Source organism: Marmota marmota, unplaced genomic scaffold (assembly GCF_001458135.2).
Source record: "Marmota marmota marmota unplaced genomic scaffold, marMar, whole genome shotgun sequence".
Lineage (NCBI taxonomy): Eukaryota > Metazoa > Chordata > Mammalia > Rodentia > Sciuridae > Marmota > Marmota marmota.
The window spans coordinates 17198419-17226024 of NW_026000082.1; the positions used below are offsets into that span (position 1 = coordinate 17198419).

General features: G+C 33.8%; 2 protein-coding genes across 2 annotated transcripts in view; both read right to left on the minus strand.

Annotated features, from left to right (window-relative positions):
- The window catches only part of LOC107141616 (selection and upkeep of intraepithelial T-cells protein 8-like), a 36420-nt gene extending 27094 nt beyond the window's left edge, over positions 1–9326 (minus strand). The window contains exons 1-2 of the mRNA XM_015484839.2: positions 9015–9326; positions 4484–4564 (exon numbers count right to left, since the gene is read on the minus strand). Of these exons, the coding sequence (XP_015340325.2) occupies positions 4484–4562 (79 nt within the window). The 5' untranslated portion in view covers positions 4563–4564; positions 9015–9326. The remainder of the gene's footprint in view (positions 1–4483; positions 4565–9014) is intronic.
- A 10841-nt stretch (positions 9327–20167) lies between these two features.
- LOC107141460 (selection and upkeep of intraepithelial T-cells protein 1-like) lies at positions 20168–27013 on the minus strand. The gene is made up of 2 exons (XM_015484704.2): positions 26938–27013; positions 20168–20579 (listed from the first exon to the last, which is right to left on the minus strand). The coding sequence occupies exons 1-2, from the start codon at positions 27011–27013 to the stop codon at positions 20194–20196; spliced, it is 462 nt and encodes a 153-aa protein (XP_015340190.1). The 3' UTR covers positions 20168–20193.
- Between the last annotated feature and the right edge of the window lie 593 nt (positions 27014–27606).

Sequence of the window (27606 nt, forward strand, 5' to 3'; positions counted from 1 at the left end):
GTGACATCATCCAGCAGACCAACACATGCATTTTAGGATTTCCAGAAAGAGAACAGAGAGTGAAAGGGGAAGAACACCTCAGATATTTGTCTTTCGTCAAATTTAGGAAGTTTTCATCCATGAATGTTTCAGGAATATTCTGAAAATAATTTAAAAAGGTGGCCCATAGACATTTGAAAAAATGCTCAATATTATTAGCCATCAGTAAAGTAAAAATCAAAACTACAGTGAGACATCATTGAACTCCAATTAAAATTGCTGCTATCTAAAAAGAAAAAAATAAGTGCTAGTGAGGATGTGGAGGAAAAGGAACTCTCATACATTGCTGCTTTGAATGTAAATTAGTATAGCCTTTATTGAGAACAGTATGGAGGTTCCTTTAAAGAACTTATACCATATGATCCAACAATCCCAGTACTTTGTACACATTCACAGAAAATAAAATCTACATACAAAAGAAATACCTGAATGATCATGTTAATTGTGGCACTCTTTGAAATAGTAAGTTAAGAAATAAATGTAGGTGTAGATTCTAGTTTATGATCCTTGTCTGTTGTTTTAGGGGCCCATGCCAAGACAGCACACCATTTTGGGAGGTCACAGTAGAATTAAACTGCCCACCCCATCAACAGGAAGCAAAAGAGCAAGGACAGAGCCAAAATCCATTATCCCCTTCAAAGGTTTGTCCCTCATGACCTAAAGACTTTCCACTAGGTCCTACTTCTTAATGGTTCTTCCAGTTCCCAACACTGCCACTGCCACTGCCACCCTGGAGAATAAGTCTTTAACACATGGGCTTTGGGGGCCATTCAACATCAAACTATAGCACCAATGAAATTAGAATGCTTACTCTAATAGGTTATAGAAGAGGGAATATTAATATTTACTATTTCAGGATTAAAGTTCATAATAACCAAGATTGTAACAAAGATCAGAACCAGGAACGAGCCTCTACCATCATCTCAAATTTGAGGAAAATTCCCTTTGAGAATGAGGTCCATATAGTATATTTCAGGGCAATACAATTTCTGAAAAATCAGGAAGCTTGAAGCAGAAATACTGGATTAGAGAAATGCAGGTATTGTTTGTGCTTTTTACACCATGTTAATGATGTAACCTTGTTGTTGATGTTTAATTTGACTCAAAAACTAGGAAATTTTAGCATTTAAACATCTCTTTAAAATAAAGTCACGTCTATATCAGTCAGTGACTTATATATTTGATAGTATATACACATATTATATATATATATATATATATATGTACACACATATATACAAGAGAATATTTTTCAGTTATAAACATGAATGAAATTCCATCACTTTTAGCCAAATGGATGAAATTGAAACATACTGTTAAGTAAAACAAACCAGACACAGACAGAAAAGTACCATGTGCTCTTTCATATACAGAAGCTAAAATATGTTTGTTTGAATGCAAAATAGTGATCACTTGAGGTTGGGAAATGTAGGGACCAGGTAAAGGGATGGTGGCTTTGATCACTGCATGCTGTATGTATGTCCTGAAATGTAACATTGAATTGAATTAACAGCAGGGTCTCAAAGAGGTATTTGTACACCTATGTTCACAGCAGCATCCTTTACAGCTAAGTAAAGCAACTCATGTGTCCATCAACAGATGAATGAATAAACAAGATGTGGTATATAAATGTAATACATACAAAGGAATAATATACAGTCTCAGAAAGAAAGGAAATTCTGACATATTCTACATTATTAAAATAGGCTAGCCCCATAAAAAGACAAATACTGTATGAGTCCACCTGTGTGAGGTATTTAGAGTGGCTAAAACCACAGAGACAGAAGGTAGAATGGTGGTTGCCTGGGGATGAAGGTGGGAGAATGGGGAAAATTGTTTAATGAGTATAGCGTTTCAGAATGACAATATGAAAATTCCTCTTTCAACAGATGATTGGGATGGTTACACAACTTAAATAATGTGGCTAATACCATTGAAATATACACTTAAAATGATTAAGATTGTAGACTTTATGTTATATGTATTTCCCTGCAATAGAAAATTAGAAAAAATGTGTATTAATTTAATATTTATCTTTTATAATCTCTATCATTTTCAGCATGTTTCTGAGAGTAGGAAGAACAGTAGAGTACATTAGCAATAACAGAAATTTAATAATGCTTTGAAGCTAAAAACTTATAACCACTTGAGCAAAATTTGGGATTTTTTTGTAGTATTGCTAGGATAAAAATCACAATTACTATTTTTTCTTGGAAGGACCACGCAGTAGGTATATAAAAGAATTTAAAATATTCATATATATTTCCTTTTTAGAAGGAAGAAAAAGAGGCAACACAGAAATTAAGGGGAGAGCAGATACATTTTTAGCTTGACACATTCACTATAAAAGAATTTAGTTTTGATTTTGTATATGAGAATAAGAGAATTACTAGCCCAAGTGAAAACTTTAACAGAATATCCAATTAAAATTAAACAAATATGAGAAGTAATCATGTTAACATTGATGCTTTAACACCTAGACTAACAATAGGTATACCAGGCAAAATAAAATTTGAGATCAAAGCATTCAACAAGAATTAGGATACTATGATAGCACATATTTTAAAAATTTTATCAAAATCATAGTTAATGTATAAAACCTTTTAAAATGTAAGAATAAATTTCTAAATCTAAAAAAGGGATATTTTAGTATAACTTTTCAATGAGCAAATTCAGTAGAACCAATTCCAGCAGAACCTCATTTATTCCAAGGAGAAAAACCAAAAAGATCACTTGACTTGATTCACACTGACCAATGCAAATCCACACAGAACACCAGAAGAGCACTCTCAGAACTGTTTTCAGGGTGTGGTACCTTCAGTGCAGTGATGCCCTGTGGATATGGATCTAAGAGGTGGTGTGAGGAGCAAGGAGTCAGTGATAACTCAGATGCATCCTTGGGTGCATATGCTCCACTAACCATCTCACATCAGTCAAACCCTTTCTTTTCTTCTCCCTCTTTGTTTCTATTGCAATCTTCTCCCATATTCTCCAAATAAATTCCTTTAGGCAGTTTTGACCATGTATAACTCTGTTTGTAATTACTGTTTAATGCATTTTTGCATCTGCCACCATGGAGACAATTCTTTCACTGAAGCCCACAACAGGGTTGCTCTCTCAATCTTAGGCCACAATAAGGTCTTTGATAGCTCCAAACCATCTGCACATTCCTGATATAAAGCCTATTTATCTTTCAATATTTACAAATTATTTTGTACCTCCAGTCATTAAACACATCATTTTAGAAAGTTATTTTATTGGGCTATCTTTGTTACTTTGACCTCTAGATTTTGTTACAAAAAATGTTTATTTTTTCTAAATTTCTATTAATATGAAAAAGTTTACATAGAAACAGAAGTTTATATTCAATAGAGCTAATAACACAACTCTAAAAGTGACCTAAGAGAGTTTTTTGGCAGTAATTTTTATATTTCTTTCTTTTAATCTATAACATTTCTTTTGTATTCTTAGAATTCATATCTCTCTACTTACATTATCCATCTATTCTTAAATGTTATCTGCTTTTTCCATTAGGCCCCTTAGCATATTATTTATAGTTGTTTTAAAGTCCTGGTCTGATAAATCCCCATCATATCTGAATCTGGTTTTGTTCTCTCTCTTCAAACTATAGATTTGCCTTTTAGTATGTTTCCCAGTTTTGTTTTGTTTTTTTTGTGTGTGGGGGGGGGGAGAATTCTGGTGAGAGATTTTTAGTGATGAAGTGACACAGTTTGGGGGGAAGAGAAGCATTCTGTGATTCTCTGATTAGGTTTCAGTTTGGGTGAGCCTGTGCTCTTGGGAAGTGAGCTTCATGAGTGCTTCCCTGGATTCTGCTCCCTCTTAAGTGGGACAGGATGGATAGAGGAGCCTGAAGTTAGATATTACCCTTCCCCTGGGTTACTTAGGGTTATGGAACTATAATAGGTTGGGCTCTGGCAAAATAGTTTTCTTGAGTACAATGTTTTTTTAAGACAAGTATGTATCAAAATGATTACTTTTCTCTTCCCCTTGCTGGAAGCACAAAGAAATTTTCTCCAATCATTTACTGTAAGAACCTGGTAGAAACACTGGAGGTAAAAGGCACAAGTGTCCTGCCTGCCCTGGTCTTCTCTGGAGTTTTTGACTCAGACAGGTCTATACAACCTCTAGCAATTGAATAATTAGGGTTTAGATTTTCCAATCCTGGTACTGTTTTCTCCAAAGGTTTCTGCTTATGGTTTGCTGCTTTGGTAGATTCTTACACCTGTCTGTGTCTCCAATATGGGGGGAAGTGGTTTGCCCTGTAATCTCATTTTTCATGGATCTAAGAAGAGTTGCTGATTTCCATTTTTCAGTCTTTCTCTTGATATTACAATGAAGTGCTGACTTTAATACTCACTAAAAGGTGATGCACTAGATTCTTTCCACAGCTGAGACTGAGTAGGAAAAAAGTAGATGTTCTTACCTGAAGTTGATGTCATCACTTGTAAGAGAAGAAAGCACATACAGTATCCAGAAAAATAAGAGGATGCAGGCTCCATCATATCTGGAGAAAAGGTCACAGATTATGAAATACAGTGTAGAGTTTGCCTGGATACACAAGATTTAATCAATATTATAAAGATGGATGATCTTTAGACTCTTTCCTTTTAGAAAATAATCTTTCTCAGTGCTCAATAAATAACCATGTCCCCACACATTGTTCTGATCAAGAGCGAGAAAGAATATGGGAGGCACAAAGGCACAGGTGCCTAAATGTGCATGATAACATAAGAAGAGTATTTTTGGATTCATATGCTTGAATAGCTGAAACCAAATTGTGGTTGAACTAAAAGATCTTGTTAATAATTTCACGTTACTTCTAGCTGATAGAACAAATAGGCAGAATATCAATGAGGAAAGAGGAGATTTATATCAAATAAATTAACCTAATTGAAAGTTATAGAATTCTCCCACCAGAGGGGAATATACATTTTCACAAACATATATGAAATGCAAACCGAGGTGGATTAAATTCTAAACTATAAAACAAAACAATCCTTAAATAATTTCAAATATTTGAAATCATTAAAAGTATGGTCTTGAACTATATGGTGCTCAACTAGAAATAAACAACAGAAAGATATCTGGATAAACCCCAAATATTTGGAATTACACAGCATATGTCCTAAAGACAGAAAAAAGTAATTAAAAAATAAAGCAGATTTAAATAAAGTTGACAATAGAAAAGCAATAGAGAAAATAAAATAAAAGTCTCTCTTAAAGGTGCAGTTAAAATTGATAAACCTCTAGCCATAGTAACTAAGAAAATGAGATGGCACAAACCAATTATTTCAGGAATGAAAGAGGGGATATAATTACTAATCCCACAGAAATTTAATAAAAAACAAGGGAAATGATAAACATCTCTATGAATATAAATTTGGCAACTTAGTATAAAGTGGACCAGTTATTTTCTCAAATAAACTACCAAATCTCCATCAGGAAGAAATATATATTTTGAATAGCCCTATATTTATTTGTTAAGGAAATTTGTAGCTGATAGTCTGAGAAAAAAATTCTCCAGGCCCAGGGTTGTTATACTGGTGGACTAAAAAAAAATGAATTAAAACTAATTCTACAGAATATCTACAGGAATAATGAAATATAGAGAAGATATCACAGATCATTTTATGAAATCTGATATTAACCCACAAAAATAAGTTAAAATAAAAATAAGGTAACAGAGTGATATCCCTCATGAAAATAGATGTAAAAACCAGAACTAAAAATTGCCAATTTATCTCTAGCTATATATAAAAATAAGACTGTGCTTAGAACAAGTGAATTCAGGTTGGTTCAAAATGTGAAAGTCAATAAATATAATTTACAATAACATAAAAACAGATAATCAGTTCCATAGATGCAAAAAAGACATTTAACAAATTTAAGTATCTATTTATGATCAAATCTCTCAGCAAACCAGAAACAGAAATTACCTTAACATCATAGAGCAATAGGCAAAAATCAACTACTATCATATTTTTAAACAACAATAATTTAAAAACTTGTTCCCTTGTTGGATGAGGAGAGAACATCCTATCCCACTTCCCTAATGCAACATTGTCCTGGAAGTACTAGCCAGTGCAAAATGACACAGATCAGAAAGAGGGAAAGAGAGCCATCTCTATCTACATATGTCATAGTTGTCAATGTAGAACACCCCAGTGAACATACAAAATATCTCTTAGAACTCATTAGTGAGTCTATCGAGGTTGAAAATTATAGGTCAATATTCAAAAGCCAAGTGTGTTTCTATACATAAATTATGACCATTTGGAGTTTAAAGCTTTTGTTTTAAATGTTATTTATAATGGTAGAAAAATGAAGCAATGAGGTATAAATTTAACAAAATATGTGCAAGTTCATTGTGCTAAAAGCTACAAAACAGTGTTGAAAAAAAATCTAAATTGGAGAGCTAATCCATGTTCCCATTTGCTATGTGAATGTGCTCTCCCAAATTCTTGAAATTCAATTGCCCTTGTGACAGAGTCAGGAGGGACCTTAAAAATGTGATTAGACCTTGAAGGCTATAGTCTCATGAATTCATGTCATTATTATTAGAGTGGGTTTATTATAATGGGAGTGGATTTATTATAATAGGACAAGTTTGGCCTGTTTTGGCCTCTCTCTCTCATTGCTTCTCTTGCCTTCTGCCATGGGATGACACCACACAAGCTAATGACAGACTTTGATCTTGGACTTTACAGCTTCCAGAAATAAATTTTCATTGTTTATAAATTAACCAGACTATTTATTTTTTTACAGCAGCACAGGATGGTCTAAGACCCCCCAACATTTTTTGGTCAATTCCAAGTTTATTTAAAAATCTGTATGTGAAGACAAGACTAGAATAGCCAGAACAATTCTGAAAAAGCAGAATGAAGTTGGAGGAAATCTAAAACCCAATTTCAAGACTTACATTAATCAAAGTAATATGGAATTGGCAAATGAATGGATAGATACCTAAATGGAGCAGAACAAGAATGGGGAAACAGAGCCACATATAACTTAGTGGATTAACCCATATAACTTAGCTGTGTTTAGTGCAGAAGGAATTCAGTGGGAAAATAATAGTCTTTTGAAAATATGGTACTGGAAAAAATTGAGACATTCATATGCAAAAAGGAAAGAATATAAGCTTTGCAACTTATAATGAAATTTTTTTAATGAATCAGATATAAATATATATCTATGAAGTTTTGGGAAGAAAACAAAATCAGCATAAACTGTGTAAGGCAAAAAGTTCTTAGACATTAAAAGAACAATCCATAACATTTTGAAAAAATTGGATCTTATAAATTAGTCATTGTTTATTTGAAATCCAATTATAACTGGGTATCTTATATTTTGTCTGGTAAGTCTATTAAAATCAGAAACACGTGAATTGGTACACAAGGTCTGTAAGCCAAATAAACCCAGTAACACACACCACCAGCAAAGTGTTTCAAACAATACATATCTTAAAGGAAAATGTAGGGCTTTGTTTAAATCATAGCCATGTGTGCTGCTCAAAAATGAGTCAAAATCTGAAGGAAGAAATTCCTGTGGTCCTGGACACTAACAAAATCTCTCTACTATTGAATAAAAATGATAGGCCTATTTGGTACTTATACAGCCAATATGAAAATATTTGAAGAAATTGTGCTTTGCATATTATTATTTTACATATCTGACAAATACGACAAACAAGTATCAACAATGCTTCTCCATTAGAAGATTCACATGGGTGTAGGTAAGTTGGCATACCATGAAAAAGCAGGTCTAATTTTCCAAAGAGATATAATCTCTAAATGATAGGTTTTCTGATATCTCCCTCCATTGCCATCTGCATGTATTCAAAATCTTTCACCGAAATCTTGAATCTATGAAAGATATTTAGTTTACAAACAAACTATAAGAGTGATAAGAGTACAAGAAGGCTTGCACATTTACATTCATTGTGGCCTTATTTGTAAAAGACAATAATTGGAAATAACTCAGAACTTCATTAAGATGCAAATGGATGAAAAAGTTGTCATCATCCATACAATATAATATGTATAGCAATAAAAAGAACTGTACTAATTTTATATACAACACACATGGATCTCAACAGGATCATTGAATTAAAGGAGTTGGACAAAAAAAAATTGTATGATGCACATAGTATGATTTCAAGTATTTAAAATTCTAGAAAATGCAAATAATCTTTATGAAAGCAAGTGAGTGGTTATCTGGGGACAGGAGGAAGGAAATAAAGCATTTAAAAAAGTACATGAAAACAATTTGGCAGCCATAAATATGTTCATTATATTGACTATGGGAATAATTTTGTAAGTGTATACATAAGTAAAATTTAAGTTATTCTTAAATATAATGCAGTTTGCTCTATGTAAATTATGCCTCAATAAATCATTTTAAAAAGTCTTGGGCTGGGGTTGTGGCTTAGCCATAGAGCACTCACCTAGCACTTGCAAAGCCCTGGGTTTGATCCTCAGCACCACATAAAAGTAAATAAACAAAATGAATGTATGATGTACAAATAAAACAAATTAAAAATGTCTAATTTTAAAAAATATAATTTAAAATATTAGTAATAACTTTTTAGTGAACATTTAAATTTATTAACTGACCCATCTGTATTTCAGGAGAGGAATCTTATTAACTGGAACACCCACCATGGTCACTACCAAGTCTAAAACATTGATTCCACTCTTTTTACTCTGAGATCTTAAGAGACTAGGTGAGGTGCACGTCTTCTAGATCAGCAATCTGAATAAGGAATTTGAAAGCAGATCTTTTTTTTAAAGCAGTTCATTGCCTGTCAGCTTTCTAACTTCCCAGATATCATTATCCTGCGATAAAAAAGATTGTTGAGATCTTACAGAGGTAGAGCTAAAGGAAATCCAAAGGCTAGACTTAGGGAGGAAGAAATATCCTTGTCCCCAACCACCATCAGCATTCTGATCACTTACTTGAGCTCCAGAATACAGAGAAAATTTCTTTCCAAATTTTTCAAATGATTGCCTTGGTGTCTGCAGGTAGTTCAGCAATGCTTCTACAATAGCATAGACTTCCACAAAAGTCCAAGCCAGCACATTGTTTACCCGAGCTTATACTATGTGCCAACTAAACTTTTCTTCCTACCAATCAAAAATCAATAGCTTTTCATGGAGAAAACAGTAAAACTTCTGATTTATGCTCAAGTACAATTGCAGCTTACATTTGTATCACTTGAAAGGTCTCTGTGTTCTGATTGCAGCAAACCTGCTCCAACATGACATGCCTCAAACTGAAGTGATATCTGAGCCAAGGTGTGTTCCTTCATATATTTCCTAATTGAATCTTTCCCAGACATCATGCTACTGCTGGGAAGATTTAGGGGAATCCTTGTTCTTATTAATAGTCATATGGGCTATCGCTCAGTTGCTAGAGTACTTGCCTCATACTCACAAGGCCCTGGGTTCAATCCCCAGCAACACACACACACACACACACACAAAATCATGCCCTGAAAATTACCCATGTAAATAACATTTAAAGTTTTCTTTTTTCACTCCAAACCCTACTGATATCATCTTTTTAAAGTTTCCCCTATCAGTTCTATTTTCTTCCTGAAAGTTTTACTACATTCAATTTTGAGAAAGACACAGGGAAAACACTTGGAAAATAAGTTTTAAAGCTTTCTTATTAACTAGACAACAGAATTTTTTTTAAATTAGAGGAATCTAGTCAAGGCTTAGGGAGCCTCTTTTAGCAATTATTTATCCAATGGGAACTTTTAAGGAATGTATTCTAAAAGAGGCATAGATATAGGCCCAAACTACCATAAAATAAAGATATAAAATGCAGGTCAAAATGTATAAGCCAAGATGGAGAGGACCACAGAAAATTCCTGAACTCTCCTTATCTCATAGAACACTGAGCTTAGTCCAGACACAGCTGGGCTGTTCACTGTGGTCAGTGTTCTGTACAGAGGGCCCCCTGTTACCGTAATGCCCTGTATATTTAGGGGATCAAAAGAAAGAGACACTTAGGTGACTCTAAAACAAAGATAACTCCATTGTTGGTCACAGCCTGTTCTGTTGAGCTAACTCAGACCTACTGAGCCATCTCTCTGCTGAACTAACTGAAAGAAGGCTAGAAAACAGAGCCACACCTACCTTTTCCTTATGAAAACTGGCACTTGAGGGATTGATATATTTTTCTTTCCATTATTAGTCATTACCTGGGGGAAGAGTGAAATATTATTTGGGGCAAGTCTTCATATTTGTGACAAGAAAAAGAGTTCCTTACTCCATGCCTCAGGGCCCTACCTACATTCAAGGATGGGACCATTTAAGGCTGATAGATTTCTATCACTCCCCCTTGGAATTTAGCAGGACTAAATTATTCTTGGATCAGAATAATTGGCTTCACAGATATCCAAAGTTGTGATCTTTTTATTCATGTAAACTTTCAAGTTACTTAGGAGTTTCCAGCTAAACAAACCTGCTAGAATTTTTATTGAAGGAAACTAACATTGAGACTTCAGCCCACAACCATAAGTGCTGATTAGTTTATTTAACTTATGTCAATTTACCTGATTACTTATAAGGATAATAAGTTCTTGTTAGACATTAAGGATATCCCTTTCTGAAGATAACATAATAAACATTTTTTTTAATATTTATTTATTTATTTAAAATTTTCGGCGGACACAATATCTTTGTTTGTATGTGGTGCTGAGGATCGAACCCGGGCCGCACGCATGCCAGGCAAGCACACTACCGCTTGAGCCACATCCCCAGCCCAATAAACATTTGTCTCAGTTGAGGGCCCTGGGAAACTGATTCTAAGATGTGTATAGGGTTTGTTTGTTGGGGGCATACCCTCAAGATTAGCACCAATGGTCAAGTGAAAGAAGTAAGATTTAGAAGTAAATATACTTGAATTGTAATGGAGTCACAACAAAGATTGATCCTGCAAGAAATTAAAATTGTTATTCAGGGTTGTTGGGCCTTGAGGCAAGTGTGCCAGGCCTTTATTCCACCACAGTTACCAGTTATTGGTATAAGCTGCCTTTGCACATGATGAGGGTGCATGAATTATGATGAGGCAGCTTGCCTTGACTGAAGACAACTCCCAGAAAAACACTTAGCTGAGAAATTGTAACTACCAATTTTCTTTCAATATAAGGGATGGGTGCCTCAGAACTGAAGGGGGATCTGGGTGGCTTTAGTAGAGCATCTACTATATACCACTCAGTACATTAAGTTTTTAAAAAGTTTTTGTATCGTTTTAAATAATAATGGGCTTCATTTTGACATTTTTATACATGCATGTAATATTTGCTCCATGTCAATCTCTAGTACTTACACTTTCCCACCCCTCCTTACCATCCTTGCTCCCTTTCCTTTATTCTAGTGGTCTTCCTTTGGCTTATTCATCATTTTTTAATTGGTGCTTTAAGTTAAAAGTGTGATTCATTATAATATATTCGTTCGTTCACCTTGATCTCCTTCATCTCATCTACTGTTCTCTATTCTGTATTCATGGAATTCCTTCCTTTTAAAATAATTTCTCTCTAGATTCTGCATATGAGAGAAAACATTGGACCATTGACTTTCTGAGTCTCTTTTTTCACATAGCATGATGTTCTCCAGCTCCATTCATTTACCAGAAAATAACATAATTTCATCTTTATGATTGAATAAAGCTCCATTATTATATGTAGGACATTTTCTTTATCCTTTCATCTATTGATGGACACCTGAGCTGGTTCCATAACTTCAATAGTGTGACTTGTGCTGACATAAACATTGATATGAATGTGTCATTATAGGATGATGATTTATTTCTTTTAGATTCCAAGGAATGGAATAGTTGGGACATATGTTGGTTTCATTTCTATTCTTTTCATAATCACCATAGTGCTTTCCAGATAATTTGTAGTCCCATCAACAAATATTAGTGTATCTTCTCCCCCATATACTTGCCATAATTTATTATTATTTGTATCCTTGATGATTGCCATTCTAACTGAAGTGGGATGAAATCTCAACATAACCTTGATTTGCATTTCCCTGATTACAATAGAACACTATATGGAGGCCCCTCAAAAAAATTATAAATATATTTACCATATGACCCATCAATCCCACTATAGGGTACATGTCAAAAGGAAATGAAATCAATGTACCTAGTTTACTGCAGCACTATTCACAATAGCCAAGACATGCATGAACCTAGGTGTCCATCAATGGATGACTGGATAAAAAAACGAAAATGTGGTACATATACTCAGGGAGTACCATTCATCCCTAAGAAGGATGAAATTCTGTCACTTGCAACAACATGGATAGAACTGGACATTATCATTTTATGTAAAATAAGCCAAGCCTAGAAAGACAAATACCATATAATCTCACTCATATGTGGAATCTAAAAGAGGTCATCTTAGAGAAGTCCAGAGTAAAATTGTTGTTACCAGAGGCTTAGGGAAGTAGGCTGGAGATAGGGAAGGAGGAAAATTGGTAGGAAAGGAGGAAGGTACTAAAGTATAGTTAGATAGGAGGAATAATCCTATTACATATCAGGGTGACTATATATGATAATAATGCTTCATGTAGTTCTAAAAGCCAGAGAAAGGATTCTGAATGTTTTTACCACAAAGATAAATGTTTGAAGAGGTAGATATACTTATTACCCTCATTTTAGTATTATGCAATGTATACATGTAGTAAAACATCACAATTTTCCATAAATACATGCAATTTTATGTGTCAACAAAAAACAACTTTTTAAAATATTTTTTTAGTTGCAGTTGGACACAATACCTTTATTTTATTTTTTTTATTTTTATGTGGTACTGAGGATTGAACCCCAGGCCTTGCATGTGCTAGATGAGCACTCTACCACTGAGCCACAACCCCAGTCCAACAAAATTCAATTAAAAAAATACTAATGATCTATGTGAATACTCTGTACTCAAGAAGGTTGAGATTATTTTATACTCTTAACTACAGGATGCTTGTAGCAATTTTTTTTTGGCAGAGTATAATATGAACAGAGGAAGGTAGAGTAAATTTGCAGTGTAGAAACCTGATCACAGACAGCTGATCAAAATTTACATCAACAGTGATATCACAGTGACACTGTAAACCCTTGATAGGATACAATGAGAATGGCACATAACCTTGGTGATTGTCCTAAACACAAAGAATCAAGATCCTATTACCCTGGCCTAATCATAAGAAAAGAGTTAGTAAAATTTCAACTTAGGGACATACTACAAACTGCCTGACTTGTGCACATGAAGCCTTCGGAAACCTAAGAGAGTCTGAGAAACTGTTAGTTAAGAGGAGTCAAAATGACAGGAACATTAGATGTACTGTGGATTCTTAAGTGGGATCTTGGAACAGAAAAAAATACATCTTCTGTAAATCTACAGGTGTTATAAAAAGTTTATGAAATAAATAAATGATCAAGCTTCTACCCATAAAAAGGAATAAACTACTAATACATACCATACCATGAATGAACCACATACATTTTACTAAGTAAAAGAAGCCAGATGGAAAAGACTACATATTATCCAATTCAATTTATATGAATTTGTAGAAAAGGAAAATCTATAAGGAGAGAAAGTAAGCTAGTTGGTATCAAAGTTGAGCATGGGATGGACTTCAAATAGGTGCAAGAGAATTTGGGGGGTATAAAATGTTTTTTAAAAAGTTTTATTATTATTGCACAAATCTAAAAAATGTGCAAAATTAATTGAAATGTGCATCTATAATGGGTTCCCTTTATGTTATGGAACTTATACCTGCTGGTGATGCTTTCCATTGAATTTTTCATTTGGTTTATTGAGTTCTTCATTTCCACAATTTCTGTGTCTTTTTTTCAGAATCTCTGCCTCTTTATTAAAGTGATCTTTCACTTCCTATATTTTCTCTCTGAATTCACTCCTTATATCATCATTTACCTCACAGATAAGTTCAACTATGTACATTCTAAAGTCCTTCTCTTACATTTCTTCTATTGTGTTGTCAATGGATTCTATTATGGAGCATCTTGGCTTGTTTGGGGTGCTTTCTTCCCATTTTTCCCCCCGTGTGTCTTTTCATCTAGCAGTATGAATCTGAGGCAATACAGTTTATACCTTGTAGGCTTATCATGTCCCTGAAGCTTTACAGTATCTTTCCTTTAAGGGGGAGACTGATATTAACAGCACCCAATGCAAACAACATATGGCATTAAATCTAATAGCTCCTATTAAGATGTCTACTTGGGCTGGGATTGTGGTTTAGCGGTAGAGTGCTCGCCTAGCACGGGCGGGACCCGGGTCTAATTCTCAGCATCACATAAAAATAAAGGCATTGTGTTGTGTTCTTCTACAAAAAAGATCTCTCTCTCTCTCTCTCTCTCTCTCTCTCTCTCTCTTAAAAAAAGATGTCTACTTATTTGTTGCAAAAAACATCTTTTATAATATATACAGTAAATTTGTTAAAAGGATTTACAATTTCAAATAGTGGATAAAAAGAGAACAGAGTGGTGTATGATGTGATATTTACTAGGGAAGCAAAGAGAAAAGATAGAATTAAAAATTTATAGAAAGAATAAAAGAAGAATTGAGTGAGGTTGAATGTTAGCAAAAGAAAAGAGAAAAAGAAAATCCAGGGAAACAGATAAGTGAGAGAAAAAATTATACAAAATGAATACACAACAGAATTGTAAAAAACTATTCAGACATCCCAGTCCACAATAAACTGATGCATGAAAAATACTTGATTTCAAATATGGTAGAGATGGGGGTGGGGGAGGGAGGGAGAGGAGAGAGAGAAACTCAATGGAAAATTGAGTAATTGTTTCCTTTAGAATTCAAAAGTTTCTCAGCTTCCCTTCTTGGGTGGGGTTGATAGGTGGGGTTGATAGGTGGGGTTGTCTACAGTTTGATGTTATCTTTAGTTCAGTGGATGCCAGACCGACTGGCTGAGTAAGCTGAAAAAAAGATGCCCTCACACCCTCTTCCAACTTTCTGACCAGATGTAGTCAGCCCCATCTGTCTATAAGCATGTCAGGATTCAAGGAGCTTGGGAAAGCTCAGATCTTTCTAAACTTTCTGACCTGTGATCCTCCCAGGAAAATGCTCCCAGTCTCTGATTTTTTACAAAATTGTCAGGCAAAGAATGGCACATGTAGACCCAGCTGCTATTTGGCAGATCTGGGCTCAGATATTCCAGGCTCAGCCATGTTGTAGTCTCAAGATCTCAATGCCTTTCTAACATGCAATATGACCAGGGATGAACTCACAGAAAGGAGCAGCCCTGAGAGGAAGCAGCAAGATGATGGCCAATAGCACTCCTAGCAGGAAGACTTCAGGTGCAGCTAAACCTGCAGGCACTCTGACCCTAGATGTCTGTCCCCAGACAGAGTTGGCTGTGCCCTGAGATAGCAGTGGCATCACAACTGCGGGCACTCTGGCCCCCCAGGTCCTGGCTAGTGTCCCAAGATGGAGGTAGCCACATGCAACCAAATCTGCAGGCACCCTATCAGTGGACCTCTGGGTGGTGGCAGCAGCAGTGATGGTTTGAACCAAAGAATTATAAACAGACAAATGATTTTGGACTGTGAAAGTTAAGACCAACATATATAAATGTGGAATAATAAGAGGAATATTTTTCAAAGGGTTTGTCCTGGGGACTCTGATTATTGAAATTGACCATTAAATATAGTGTTACTTTTATAACTAGAAATAGATTAAGTTAAGCACATGAAAAGTCTTTAGTATCATTAATCCTTAAAGAAAGGTAAATTAAAACTCCAATGAGATACTAGTTTACACACACTACAATGGCTAAAAGTACAAAGATAGGCATAACAAATATTGACCAGAACATGAAACAGTGAAAACTGTCATACACTGCTGGCACAATCATGTTGTAGTATAATTTAGTAGTTTCATAAACAATTAAGCATACACATATCATATGTTGACACTGATATTCTATTTCTACATAATGAAAGATAATGAGGACAGTCCACAAAAAGACTTGCACACAAATGTTCATAGCCACTCTATTTGTAATAGTGGAAATACTGGAAATTGCTCAAAAGTACATTACAGTTGAATAATACAACAAATTCATCATATTGTGTGGCATATCAATACAATGAAACACTATTCTGCTGTACATATTACAGCAAGAAAAGATGAACCCCAAAATAATTATTCCAGATGGAGGAAGTCAAATAAAAACAAATATGTACTTTGTGATTTCATTCATATAAAATTCTACAAAATATATATTAATCTCTATATCAAAAAGCATATCAAATGTTTGCCTGAGGATAGTGGCAGGAAAATGGTGAGGATGAGTTATCAAGGAGTATTTAGAAAAAAAATGGAATTAAGGAATGTCTATTGTAGTTATAGTTTAGAGGATATATAGGTATGTCAAGCAGCATCAAATTTTTCACCTTAAATTTATGTAATATGTTGCACATTAATCAAACCTCAATAAATTTGTACAAAGGATAAAAAGAAAAGAAAATAATATAAAATGGTTTTATGCTCTCTCTCTAGATATTAAAAAGAGAATGAAAGGGGCATATACATGTTCTTTGTATTTCTATTAGCATTTTGAATACATCTTCTCATTACCTTCTGTTGTCCATTATTTTCTATAATTAAAGCAATGGTAACAGTGTAGTTTCATTTTATGTGATGAGTCTTTCATGAGTCTTTCATTTCTTTTCTGTTTTAATCTTTATTTTTCAACTGTTTAACTATGGAGAGTGAGAAAATGCCTGTTGGTTTTATTTATTTATTCATTCATTCAAAAATGTTGATTTGTTATTTACTAAATCTTAGAGGCTTACATAGGTCCTTGAATTGCTAAAATGATTAAATTATAATTATATAACTATTATAAGATTATAGACCTCATAGTTACTATGGCTTAGTATCTTTTATTCTATCTTCATCACTAGTCACTTTTGAGCCACCATATAAGTTATAAATAGTTGATTATAGTATAAATCCAAGTTTGCAACTTAAACTGAAACTTTATGTGTTCATTATATATAACAGATATTTATATATAATATGTCTTGCATAAACAGGTAATATACTGGTGTCATCAAAGTACATATTAATTTAGAGGAAAAAAACTTTTGAAAAATTTCAAGGTATTGCCTGAAACATAAGACTTGACTAATGTGTGTACAAAGAAAGAATTAGTAAAGATTTAAAGTGTAATCCAAAAACAGATATGCCTAATAAGACTTTCTGCAATTATAGAAATAGTCTATACCTGTGCTGTCTGATAGATTATCTATGTGCTATATGAGAATAGTACCTGGAATGAAGCCAGTGAGATTTTAGAACTGAACATTTAATTTTATTTCTTTAATTTTCATAAATTTAAATATAAATTTAAATGATCACCTCATATTGGATAGTTCAAATCTAGACTACAGAGTCAGGTGTTATATAATGTCCAATAAAGACATTAAACATGAGTGGGTCTGGAGTCCTACATTTGCGTGCTCACATATATGAAATTCTTCAGTTTACTCCATATCCCTTGCATTTCTCTGTCATTTGGAATAATTTAAAGTGTGAAGAGCTTGACTTAAATACTATGAATTTGCATCCCATATAAATTCAGCATCTATATCTGAGGACACTGAATATTTTAGATAGAGATTTTTTTAAAGTAGGTTTAAGAAAATTAACTTAACACTAAATAGCCAGTGAATTGAGTCTGGGAGACATGACAATAAAATTACCATTAAGGAGTAAAAATTTGCTCCCAGGATGTAGGCTCTCTATTCACCTTACAGATTGTTTCTTTTGCTGAGAGGAGACTTTTTAGTTTGAATCCATCCCATTTATTGATTCTTGGTTTTAATTCTTGCGATATAGGAGTCTTATTAGGGAAGTTGGGGCCTAATCCCACATGATGAAGATTAGGGTCTACGTTTCTCCTATTAGATGCAGAGTATCTGGTTTAATTCTTAGGTCTTTGATCCACTTTGAGTTGAGTTTTGTGCATGGTGAGAGATAGGGGTTTAATTTTATTTTGTTGCATATGGATTTCCAGTTTCCCCAGCACCATTTGTTGAAGAGGCTATCTTTTTTCCAATGCATATTTTTGGCACCTTTGTCTAATATAAGATAATTGTAATTTTGTGGGTTAGTCTCTGTGTCCTCTATTCTGTACCATTAGTCTACCAGTCTGTTTGGGTGCCAATACCATGCTGTTTTTGTTACTATTGCTCTGTATTATAATATAAGGTCCAGTATAGTGATGCCACCTGCTTCACTCTTCCTGCTAAGGATTGCTCTTGCTATTCTGGGTCTTTTATTTTTCCAGATAAATTTCATGATTGCTTTTTTTTATTTCTATGAGGAATACCATTGGGATTTTTATTGGAATTTCATTAAATCTGTATTGTGCTTTTGGTAGTATGGTCATTTTGATAATATTAATTCTGCCTATCTAAGAGCAAGGTAGATCTTTTCATCTTCTAAGGTCTTCTTTGATTTCTTTCTTTAGGGTTCTGTATTTTTCATTGTATAGATCTTTCTCTTCTTTCTTTAAGTTGATTCCCAAGTATTTTTATTTTATTTTTTTAGGTTATTGTGAATGGGGTAGTTTTCCTCATTTCCCTCTCAAAGGATTTGTCATTGATATACAGAAATGCCTTTGATTTATGGGTGTTGATTTTATATCCTGCTACTTTGCTGAATTCATTTACTAGTTCTAGAAGTTTTCTGGTGGAGATTTTTGGGTCTTCTAGGTATAGAATCACAATGTCAGAAAATTTTACTCCTCAGACATCAGATAGAGCACTAATCTCTGGGGTATATAAAGAACTCAAAAAGCTAAGCACTGAAAAAACAAATAACCCAATCAATAAATGGGCCAAGGACCTGAACAGACACTTCTCAGAAGAGGCTATACAATCAATCAACAAATATATGAAAAAATGTTCATCATCTTTAGCAATTAGAGAAATGCAAATCAAAACTACTCTAAGATATCATTTCACTCCAGTCAGAATGGTAGCTATTATGAAAACAAACAACAATAATATTATTATGAAAACAAACAACAATAATTTTATGGCAAGGATGTGGAGGAAAAGGTACACTCTTGCATTGCTGGTGGGACTGAAAATTGGTGCAGCCAATATGGAAAGCAGTACGGAGATTCCTTGGAAATCTGGGAATGAAACCACCATTTGATCCAGCTATCCCTCTCCTTGATCTATACCCAAAGGACTTAAAATCAGCATATTACTGGGACACAGCCACATCAATATTTATAGCAGCACAATTCACAATAGCTAAACTGTGGAGCCAACCTAGATGCCCTTCAATGGATGAATGGATAAAAAAAATGTGGAATATATACACAATGGAATTTTATTCATCAATAAAAGAGAACAAAATCATGGCATTTGCAGTTAAATGGATGGCATTGGAGAAGATAATGCTAAGTGAAGTTAGCCAATCCCCCCAAAACAAATGCTGAATGTTTTCTCTGATAGAAGGAGGCTGATTCATAGTGGGGTGGGGGGGGGGAAGCATAGGAGGAATAGATGAACTCTAGATAGGGCAGAGGGATAGGAGGGAAAGGGAGTGGGCAGGGGGTTAGCAAGGATGGTGGAATGTGATGAACATCATTATTAAAAGTGCAGGTATAAAGACACAAATTTGTGTCAACATACTTTATGTACAACTAGACATATGAAAAATTGCACTGTATATGTGTAATAAGAATTGTAATGCATTCTGCTGTCATTTATTTTTTAAAAAAATCAATTAAAAATAAAAAAAATAAAATTACCATTTAGTACACTTTTGTAAAGGTTCTGTAAAATTACATTTTACTAAAGTGCTACTAGAAATAACTGAAAACATAAACAAATCTTAAAAATGAATCTCTTGGTCTTTTAGAAATCTACAATGTATGTGGACATAAAAAGAAGGTATTTGGTTATAGAGTTGTTGTCTGCACAGTTTTCACCCTTGATCATCTACTCTTTCCAATTCAAAAACTAAATGCATGAAGTTAAACTTGCTAACCAAATTATGTAATAAGGAAATAGTCTGAAACACTTGAGAATTTTTCTAATGCTGAGCCACAGATGGGTTGAGAATCACAGATGCAGACAAACTTCAGAGGGATCCACCTTACCTGTGACCTTCACTTCTGTGATGTCCTCTTCAGAGAAATCACCATCTCTGAAGAAGCAGTGGTACTGCCCATCATCATCAACACTGACATTAAAGATCCTGAGGGTCACTTTACCTTCTCCAATGGCATCTTTCAGGAGTTCTGTTCGCTCCACATATCTGGAGGTAGTTTCTCCATACAGGTCTTTACCCTCCTTGTACAGGTAAATGGGTTGTGTGTAGTGGTCACAGAACCAGCAGATCTCCATGTGTTGTGCACTCTGTTGGGGAGACAACTGGCAGCTGAGCTCAACTTCTCCATCAAATGGAGCCAGGATTGGCCCCTTTAAGCCTTTTACCATGAATTGTTCTGGGAAGGGAAACAATAACCAAAAGGTGAGAGCATGAGTTAGGACACACCTTCTATTTAAATCATTATCATCTCTCTTCTCTTTTCTCTTCTCTTCTTTTCTTCTCTTCTCTTCTCTTCTCTTCTCTTCTCTTCTCTCTCTCTCTCTCTCTCTCTCTCTCTCTCTCTCTCTCTCTTTCTCTCTCTCTCTCTCACACACACACACATATCCCTTATTGAGAGTCAATTATTTTGTTTGCCCTGAAGACATTTTAACTTAACCCTTGACTTGAGTAGTAGTTCATTAAATTGTTTACCTTAAAAAAATGAAAATATGGCTTCCATTGCTGCTAAATGTTTTATGTCTTTGTTAAGAAAAACTTTAATAGTTGCTTCCTATTTCATTCTATTTGTTCATCCTTTGTAAACCTCTTTCTCAGACTGCTTTTAATATTTGCTGCACTATAATGAATCTGTGTATAAATGTATCCTTTTTTCTAGATAATTTTCATAGGGCTTCTTGAATTGGAAGATTCTTTTTTCAATTCTAGAAAATTCTACTCATTGCATGTTTAATTTTATTTCTCTTATTCTCTATATTCTTTTATAATGTAACTGTCTCAACTGTTTTAGGAATTACCAGGAAGACATCCCAAAGTACCACCGCCTGCTCCTCCAAGATTCATTTTTTTTTGTAGTTGGACACAATACCTTTATTTTATTATATTTATTATGATTTCTTACATGCATGACAATAATGGAGTGCATTACATTCATAATTTTTTTCTTTACAATAATTAATACACCTTTATACCACATTTTATCAAATCTCTGTTTGTATATAAGGTATGTTGACACCAAATTTACATCTTCGTACATGAATTTGTATAATGATGACTGTCTCCTTCCACTATCCTTGCTATTCCCCTTCTCCCTCCCTTTCCCTCCCATCCCTATTCCCCATCTAGAGGTAAATTTCCTCCCATGCTCTCCCTCCCTACCCCAGTTTGAGTCACCCCCCACCATATCAGAGAAAACATTCAGCATTTGTTTTGGGGGGATTGGCTAACTTCACTTAGCATAATCTTCTCTAATGCCATCCATTTCCCTGAAAATGCCATGATCTTATTCTTTTTTAGTGTAGAGTAATATTCCATTGTGTATAAATGCCAAATTTTTTTATCCATTCATCCACTGAAGGACATCTAGGTTGGCTCCACAGTTTAGCTATTGTGAATTGTGCCGCTATAAAGATTAATGTGGCTATGTCCCTGTAGTATGCTGTTTTTGGGTCTTTTGGGTATAGTTCGAGAAAAGGAATAGCTGGATCAAATGCTGGTTCCATTCTCAGCTTTCCAAGGAATCTCCATACTGCTTTCCATATTGGCTCCAATAATAGATGTAATTATTTTTTAATTTCTTTCTTAGCAGATTCATTATTGGTATATAGAAAAACTATTTGTTGTTATATATCGATCCAGTATTCTGCTTCTTTTCTGAATTTATTCATCAGGTTTAAATGTCATTTGAACCAATGTTTAGGGTCTTCTAAGTATATGATTGCATCAGCTGCAAATAGGGATAATTTGACTTCTTCCTTTCTTATTATATCCCTTTATTTCTTTCCCTTGCCTAATTGCTCTGGCTCAAATTTCAAGTACTATAGTGAAGAAGAGTGTTGAGAGCAGCTATCCTTATCTCAATCCTGAATTTGAAAAAAAAATGCAGTTTTTCTCCATTCATATGATGCTGAGTTTGGTTTTGTCATATATAACCTTTACTATGTTGAGGGAATTTCCTTCTATACCTACTTTCTTCATGGACTTTATCATGAAGAAATGTTAAATTTCATCAAATGCTTTTTCTGCATCTGTTGAAATGATTATGTGTTTTTTCCTTGATTCTATGTATGTTCTGTACTACATTTATTGATTTGTATACATTGAACCATCCTTGCACTTCTGGAATAAAATCAATTTGATCATGTAATATGTATTTATTGATTTTATTGATTTTATTATTTTTTTAATTCACAACAACAGTGGAATGCATTACAATTTTTATTACACATATAGAGCACAATTTTTTAATATGTGGTTGAATTTGGTTTGCAAGTATCTCAGTCAGTTTTGCTAAGTTTTTACAAATTTGTTTATTTTTCCCCCCCAAAACCCCAACTATTTATTTCATTGATCATTGTATTGTTCTTTTACTTTCTATTTCATTAATTTTAACTCTGATGTTTATAATTTATTTCATATATCTAGTTTTCAGATTGTGTTATTCTTGTTTTTATAAGTCATTGAGGTGTATCATTAGCTTGTTTCTTTGAGATATCTCTGATTTTTTTTAAATGTAGACACTCATATATAACCCTCTCTTCGAACTGCCTTTGCTGTATCCCATAAATTCTGATAATGTTTTGTTAACATTTCAGATTCCAAGAATTTTTAAATCCATCTCCACAGTTTCTTCAATGATCCACTTATCATTCAAAAGTATCTCTTTCTTTTTTTATTTTTTATTTTTTTAATTTTTTTTTATTAGTTGCTCAAAACACTACAATGATGTTGACATATCATACATACATTTGATTCAAGTGGGGTATGAATTCTTTTTTTTTCCACGTGTACAGATTGCAGTATCACATTGGTTTTACAGCCACGTTTATACATACAGCCATATAAGTGTCTATTGTATTCTGCTACCCTTCCTATTCCCCCTTCCCCTCCCTTCCCCTCCCATCACCTCTCTCTACCCACTCACTCTATGATACTTCTCTCTCTCTCTCTCTCTCTCTCTCTCTCTCTCTCTCTTTCTCTCTTTTCTTCCTCACACCATCTTATATGTAATTTTGCATAACAATGAGGGTCTCCTTCCATCTTCCATGCGATTCCCCTTCTCTCTCCCATTCCCATGCATCTCTCATCCCTATTTAATGGTAATCTTCTTCTCATGCTCTTCCTCCCTGCTCTGTTTTGAGTCGCCCCCCTTATATCAAAGAAGACATTCGGCTCTTGCTCCTTAGGGATTGGCTAGCTTCATCAAAAGTAACTCTTTAACTGTTCATACATTTGTAAAATTTCTGTGTTTTTTCATTGTTGATTTTTAATTTCATTTCATTCTGATCTGAAAAGATGCAAGAGATTTAACAGCGAAGGTTTGTTTTTTGGCTTAATACATGATCACTTTTGGAGAAAGTTCCATGAGTTTCTGAAAAGAATGTGTATTAAGCTTTTTTCTATTAAATATTTTGTAGATTCTTGTTAAATTAATTTGGGCTATATTAAAGTTTAAATCTGATGTGTCTTTCTTGATTTTGTGCCAGAATGACTTGTTAGTGAGAATGGTGTAGTGAAGTATTCCACTATTATTGTATTGGGACCTGTCAGTCCCTTTGTATCAAGTAATGTTTGTTCTATGAAATTAAGTGCAGTGACATTTGGGGAATAAATCTTTATATTTTTGTTAGATTGCTTCCTTTACCAATGGTTTCCTTTATCAAATGTTTTGACATTGCTTGTCTGTTCTGACTATTTTTGGCATGAAGTCTGCTTTGTCTATATATGGGATTAGCTAATCCTGCTTGGTTTGGGAGTCCATTTGCATGGGATATCAATTTGCATCCTTTCACTTTTCAGTCTCTAAACATTTTTGCCTATGAGATGTGTTTCTTGGGACAACATACAGTTGGGTCTTGTTTTTCAATTCATTATTCTATTTTATTTCTTTTATCTGGAGAATTAAGACCATTTGAACTTATTGTAATGAATTAAGACCATTTGAACTTGTTATTATAGGGGTATGTGCTACCACATGTCATTTTGTTTCATTTCTCATATTTGAATCATTACTATTCCTTATTTGCTTATCTATTTTTCTAATGGGGTTTATTCTTTTCCCTGATGTCTTGGTTATTTTTATCTTCTTCTTCTGTATGTATCTTCTCCCTTAGATCATTCCTTGGAACTTTGATCATTGTTTTTCAATATTGTTTAGTTGTCAATGGATCTGTATTTTATTTATTTATATGTGGTACTGTGGCTCGAACCCAGTGCCTCACACATGCTAGGCAAGCATTCTGCCACTGAGTTGCAACCCCACCCCAGAACTTTAATCATTTTAACAGTCAACTTTTTGAAATTTTCCTGACATTTCTTCTGCTTCATTGTCTATGGGTTCAACTATTGGAAAGTTATAAAATTTTGGAGACTTGTTTCTATATTTCTGTTTTGATATTTGAATATCTGCCGGGCTAGATATATCTTCTACTGTTATGTCAGAGACTTTTTTTTTTAGTGAGTTGCTTTATTATATGCCCTAGGCTGGGGGTAAATCTCAGCATAAAAGCAACTTTTCAACATATTCATGCTACTGTGATCAATCCCTAACCCTTCTTTGAGAAGACATAATAATCTTGAGTAATTGACCATTTGAGAGTAAACCATATGCTAATAATCCATAAAAACTTATAGAAAATGATCTTTGTAGCTCCACTCTTCCAAAAGTGAAAAATGGGAATAATACTATAGTAGGTTGTAAAGTTGGATATTGAAGAAAGTAAAATTAATATTTAACTTTGCTGAGTAGCTGATCTCTCACTGCTTTTACTCCAGACTGGAGGAGCTGGCATTTGTATAGCCTGCTTTTGATCCACCATCTTGATCTTTCAATCTCTGGAAATTTTTTAAATAAGAGCACTATTTTTAAATAACTACTGGGTATGGAATATATCTACAAAATATTAAAGTTTATAACATAAATACAATCATCTTTTTGAAATCTGAAATTAGTTCATGAAGAGATCTCAATGAAACAGAGTTTAGAAATTCAGATACACTGGAAATTTGGTTTATGACAAAGATGACTTCTGGAATCAGTGGAGAAAGTTGAGTTAATCAGGGGAAAGGACAACTAATTAATTATTTTTAAACAAAAATAATGTTGGATCTCTCTCAAGCCTTGTATAAAAAGGGAAAATGTTAATAATAAGTGAAACTGTGTGTGTGCGCGCGCGCGTGTGTGTGTGTGTGGCAGAGGAGCAGATGGAAATAAGGGAGTGGGATTATATTGGAACTCCATACACTTCCTGCATAATTTTTTCATGAACCTGAAACTCATTTAGAAAATAGTTAAAAATTAAAAGTTAAAAATAAAAATTAGGTGAGTTAAAAATTTAAAGTCAATTAGGAGAAAATAGAGAACAAAATAAATAACAACTTTGGCAGGCAATTTTGCAATCCATGAAATAAAATAAAAATTCAAAGCAAAATAAATTTTATATATCAAAAATATAATTTAAAAATCTAATAAATTATAAACTTATCATAAATACAGGGAACAGATAAAACAGATTAAAAATCAATTCAATATTTAGGCATTCATAAAAATCAACAAAGAAAAGACTAACAATGAAGAGGAAATAAGGCATTAGAACATAAACATGAAGTTCAGAGAAAAAGAAAACATAAAATTTTTGGAAAGATACTCAACCTTACTCATTAATAAGAAACTAGAAAGTAATCAGTATAAAATCTTACTTTTCAACAATAAGTTTGGAAAAGATAAAAAACTTTGATACCTGTAACATCTACCTGACAAACTCACATATGCTATTGGCAGAAGTTATTGACAACTACTTCAGAATAACATTTTCAATATAATAATAAAATAGTGCATAAACTGTGGTCAGCAGTTCCATTGACAATACTTTGTATGTTCATACTCACAGTTATGCTTAAAACAGGCACAAGGATATTTGTGTAATTTATTATTTTAATTAGCAAAAGACTGAATCACACCTAATGCTGTATCAGTAAGATGTTTTTCATCTAACATGCAGCTTTTACTAGAAATTTCTATACTTTTATGTCATTTGTTTTCTTAGAATTTTATGGATCTCTAAATACCTGTATTAAACAAATACCTTGTTTAGATTCCTTGACAAATGCTGATTCTCATCCTCTATCAAGATCCCTCTAGTCTGTTTCATCTTTCCTTATCTTATTCTACACTGTTCTGAAAACACACAGGGATTCCAAGATGGATCCACTCCTTGCACCACTTCTTCTCTGCAAAAGTCATACATAAATCATGTCTCTTCAACAGAAATGATGGGTTCTCAAGGGAAAGTTTTAATTTATCTTTATTTGTTTTTCCATCTTGTAACCTAGTACAAATCTGAGTAAAGAAAACTTGCTCATTAGGAACGATTAATTCTTCCTAAATACAAGCTGTATCCTATGGTGCTCATCTTCATATCATTACTACATATTAAGCCTTAGGAAAAATTGTCAAAAAAATATCTTTTGAGTTCGTCCTTGCTTTTCCTGACAAACTTTATTTTCTTATGTTTGTAAGGACAAGTGAGAGATCATACCTAAACTTGGTGTAACCATCTGAAGGAGATACAGGACAACAAAGTGTCTGCAGAAAAGTACCCTTGTAGTTTCCATTGCACCTGTGATAAAGAATGAGGCAAGTTCATAAATAGTGATAACAGGAGTAAGAAGTTGCAGAATTCAAACACCTCCACATCTTTTCATAGTACTTAACTCTCAAGTAAACTTGCCAGTTAAAATGTAGGGTATCCAGTTAGATTTTAATTTCAGATAAACAACAAGCAAATAAATAATAAGCAAGTATCAGCATTTCCTTTGTAGTATTTAGTATCCTCACATTTTGATTTGATAACTCTGGCAACCCAATCCTTAAGAATATGCAATATAATGAGTAGGCCCAGATTGACCTGTCTTTCCCACTCAAGGGTGAGTTTTTCCCAAGCTAGATGTCATTTGTCTTCTGGTTTTGTAGACTTCATTGAATGACCTGCTTTTTCAAAGTGACAGACCTAGGGAATAGAATCTTATCTCCTAAGCCTCTTTACTGTAAACATTTGTCACATGTAATTACATTTACTTACACAGAAAGTATACCGACAAAGATTTAGCCTTATTATTAGGGGAGAACCGAGTGGCCATTTCAGAAAGGAATATGGCTTTCTGAATTTTATCTTCATGGAGAACTTGTAATTAGAGATAGATGTGTG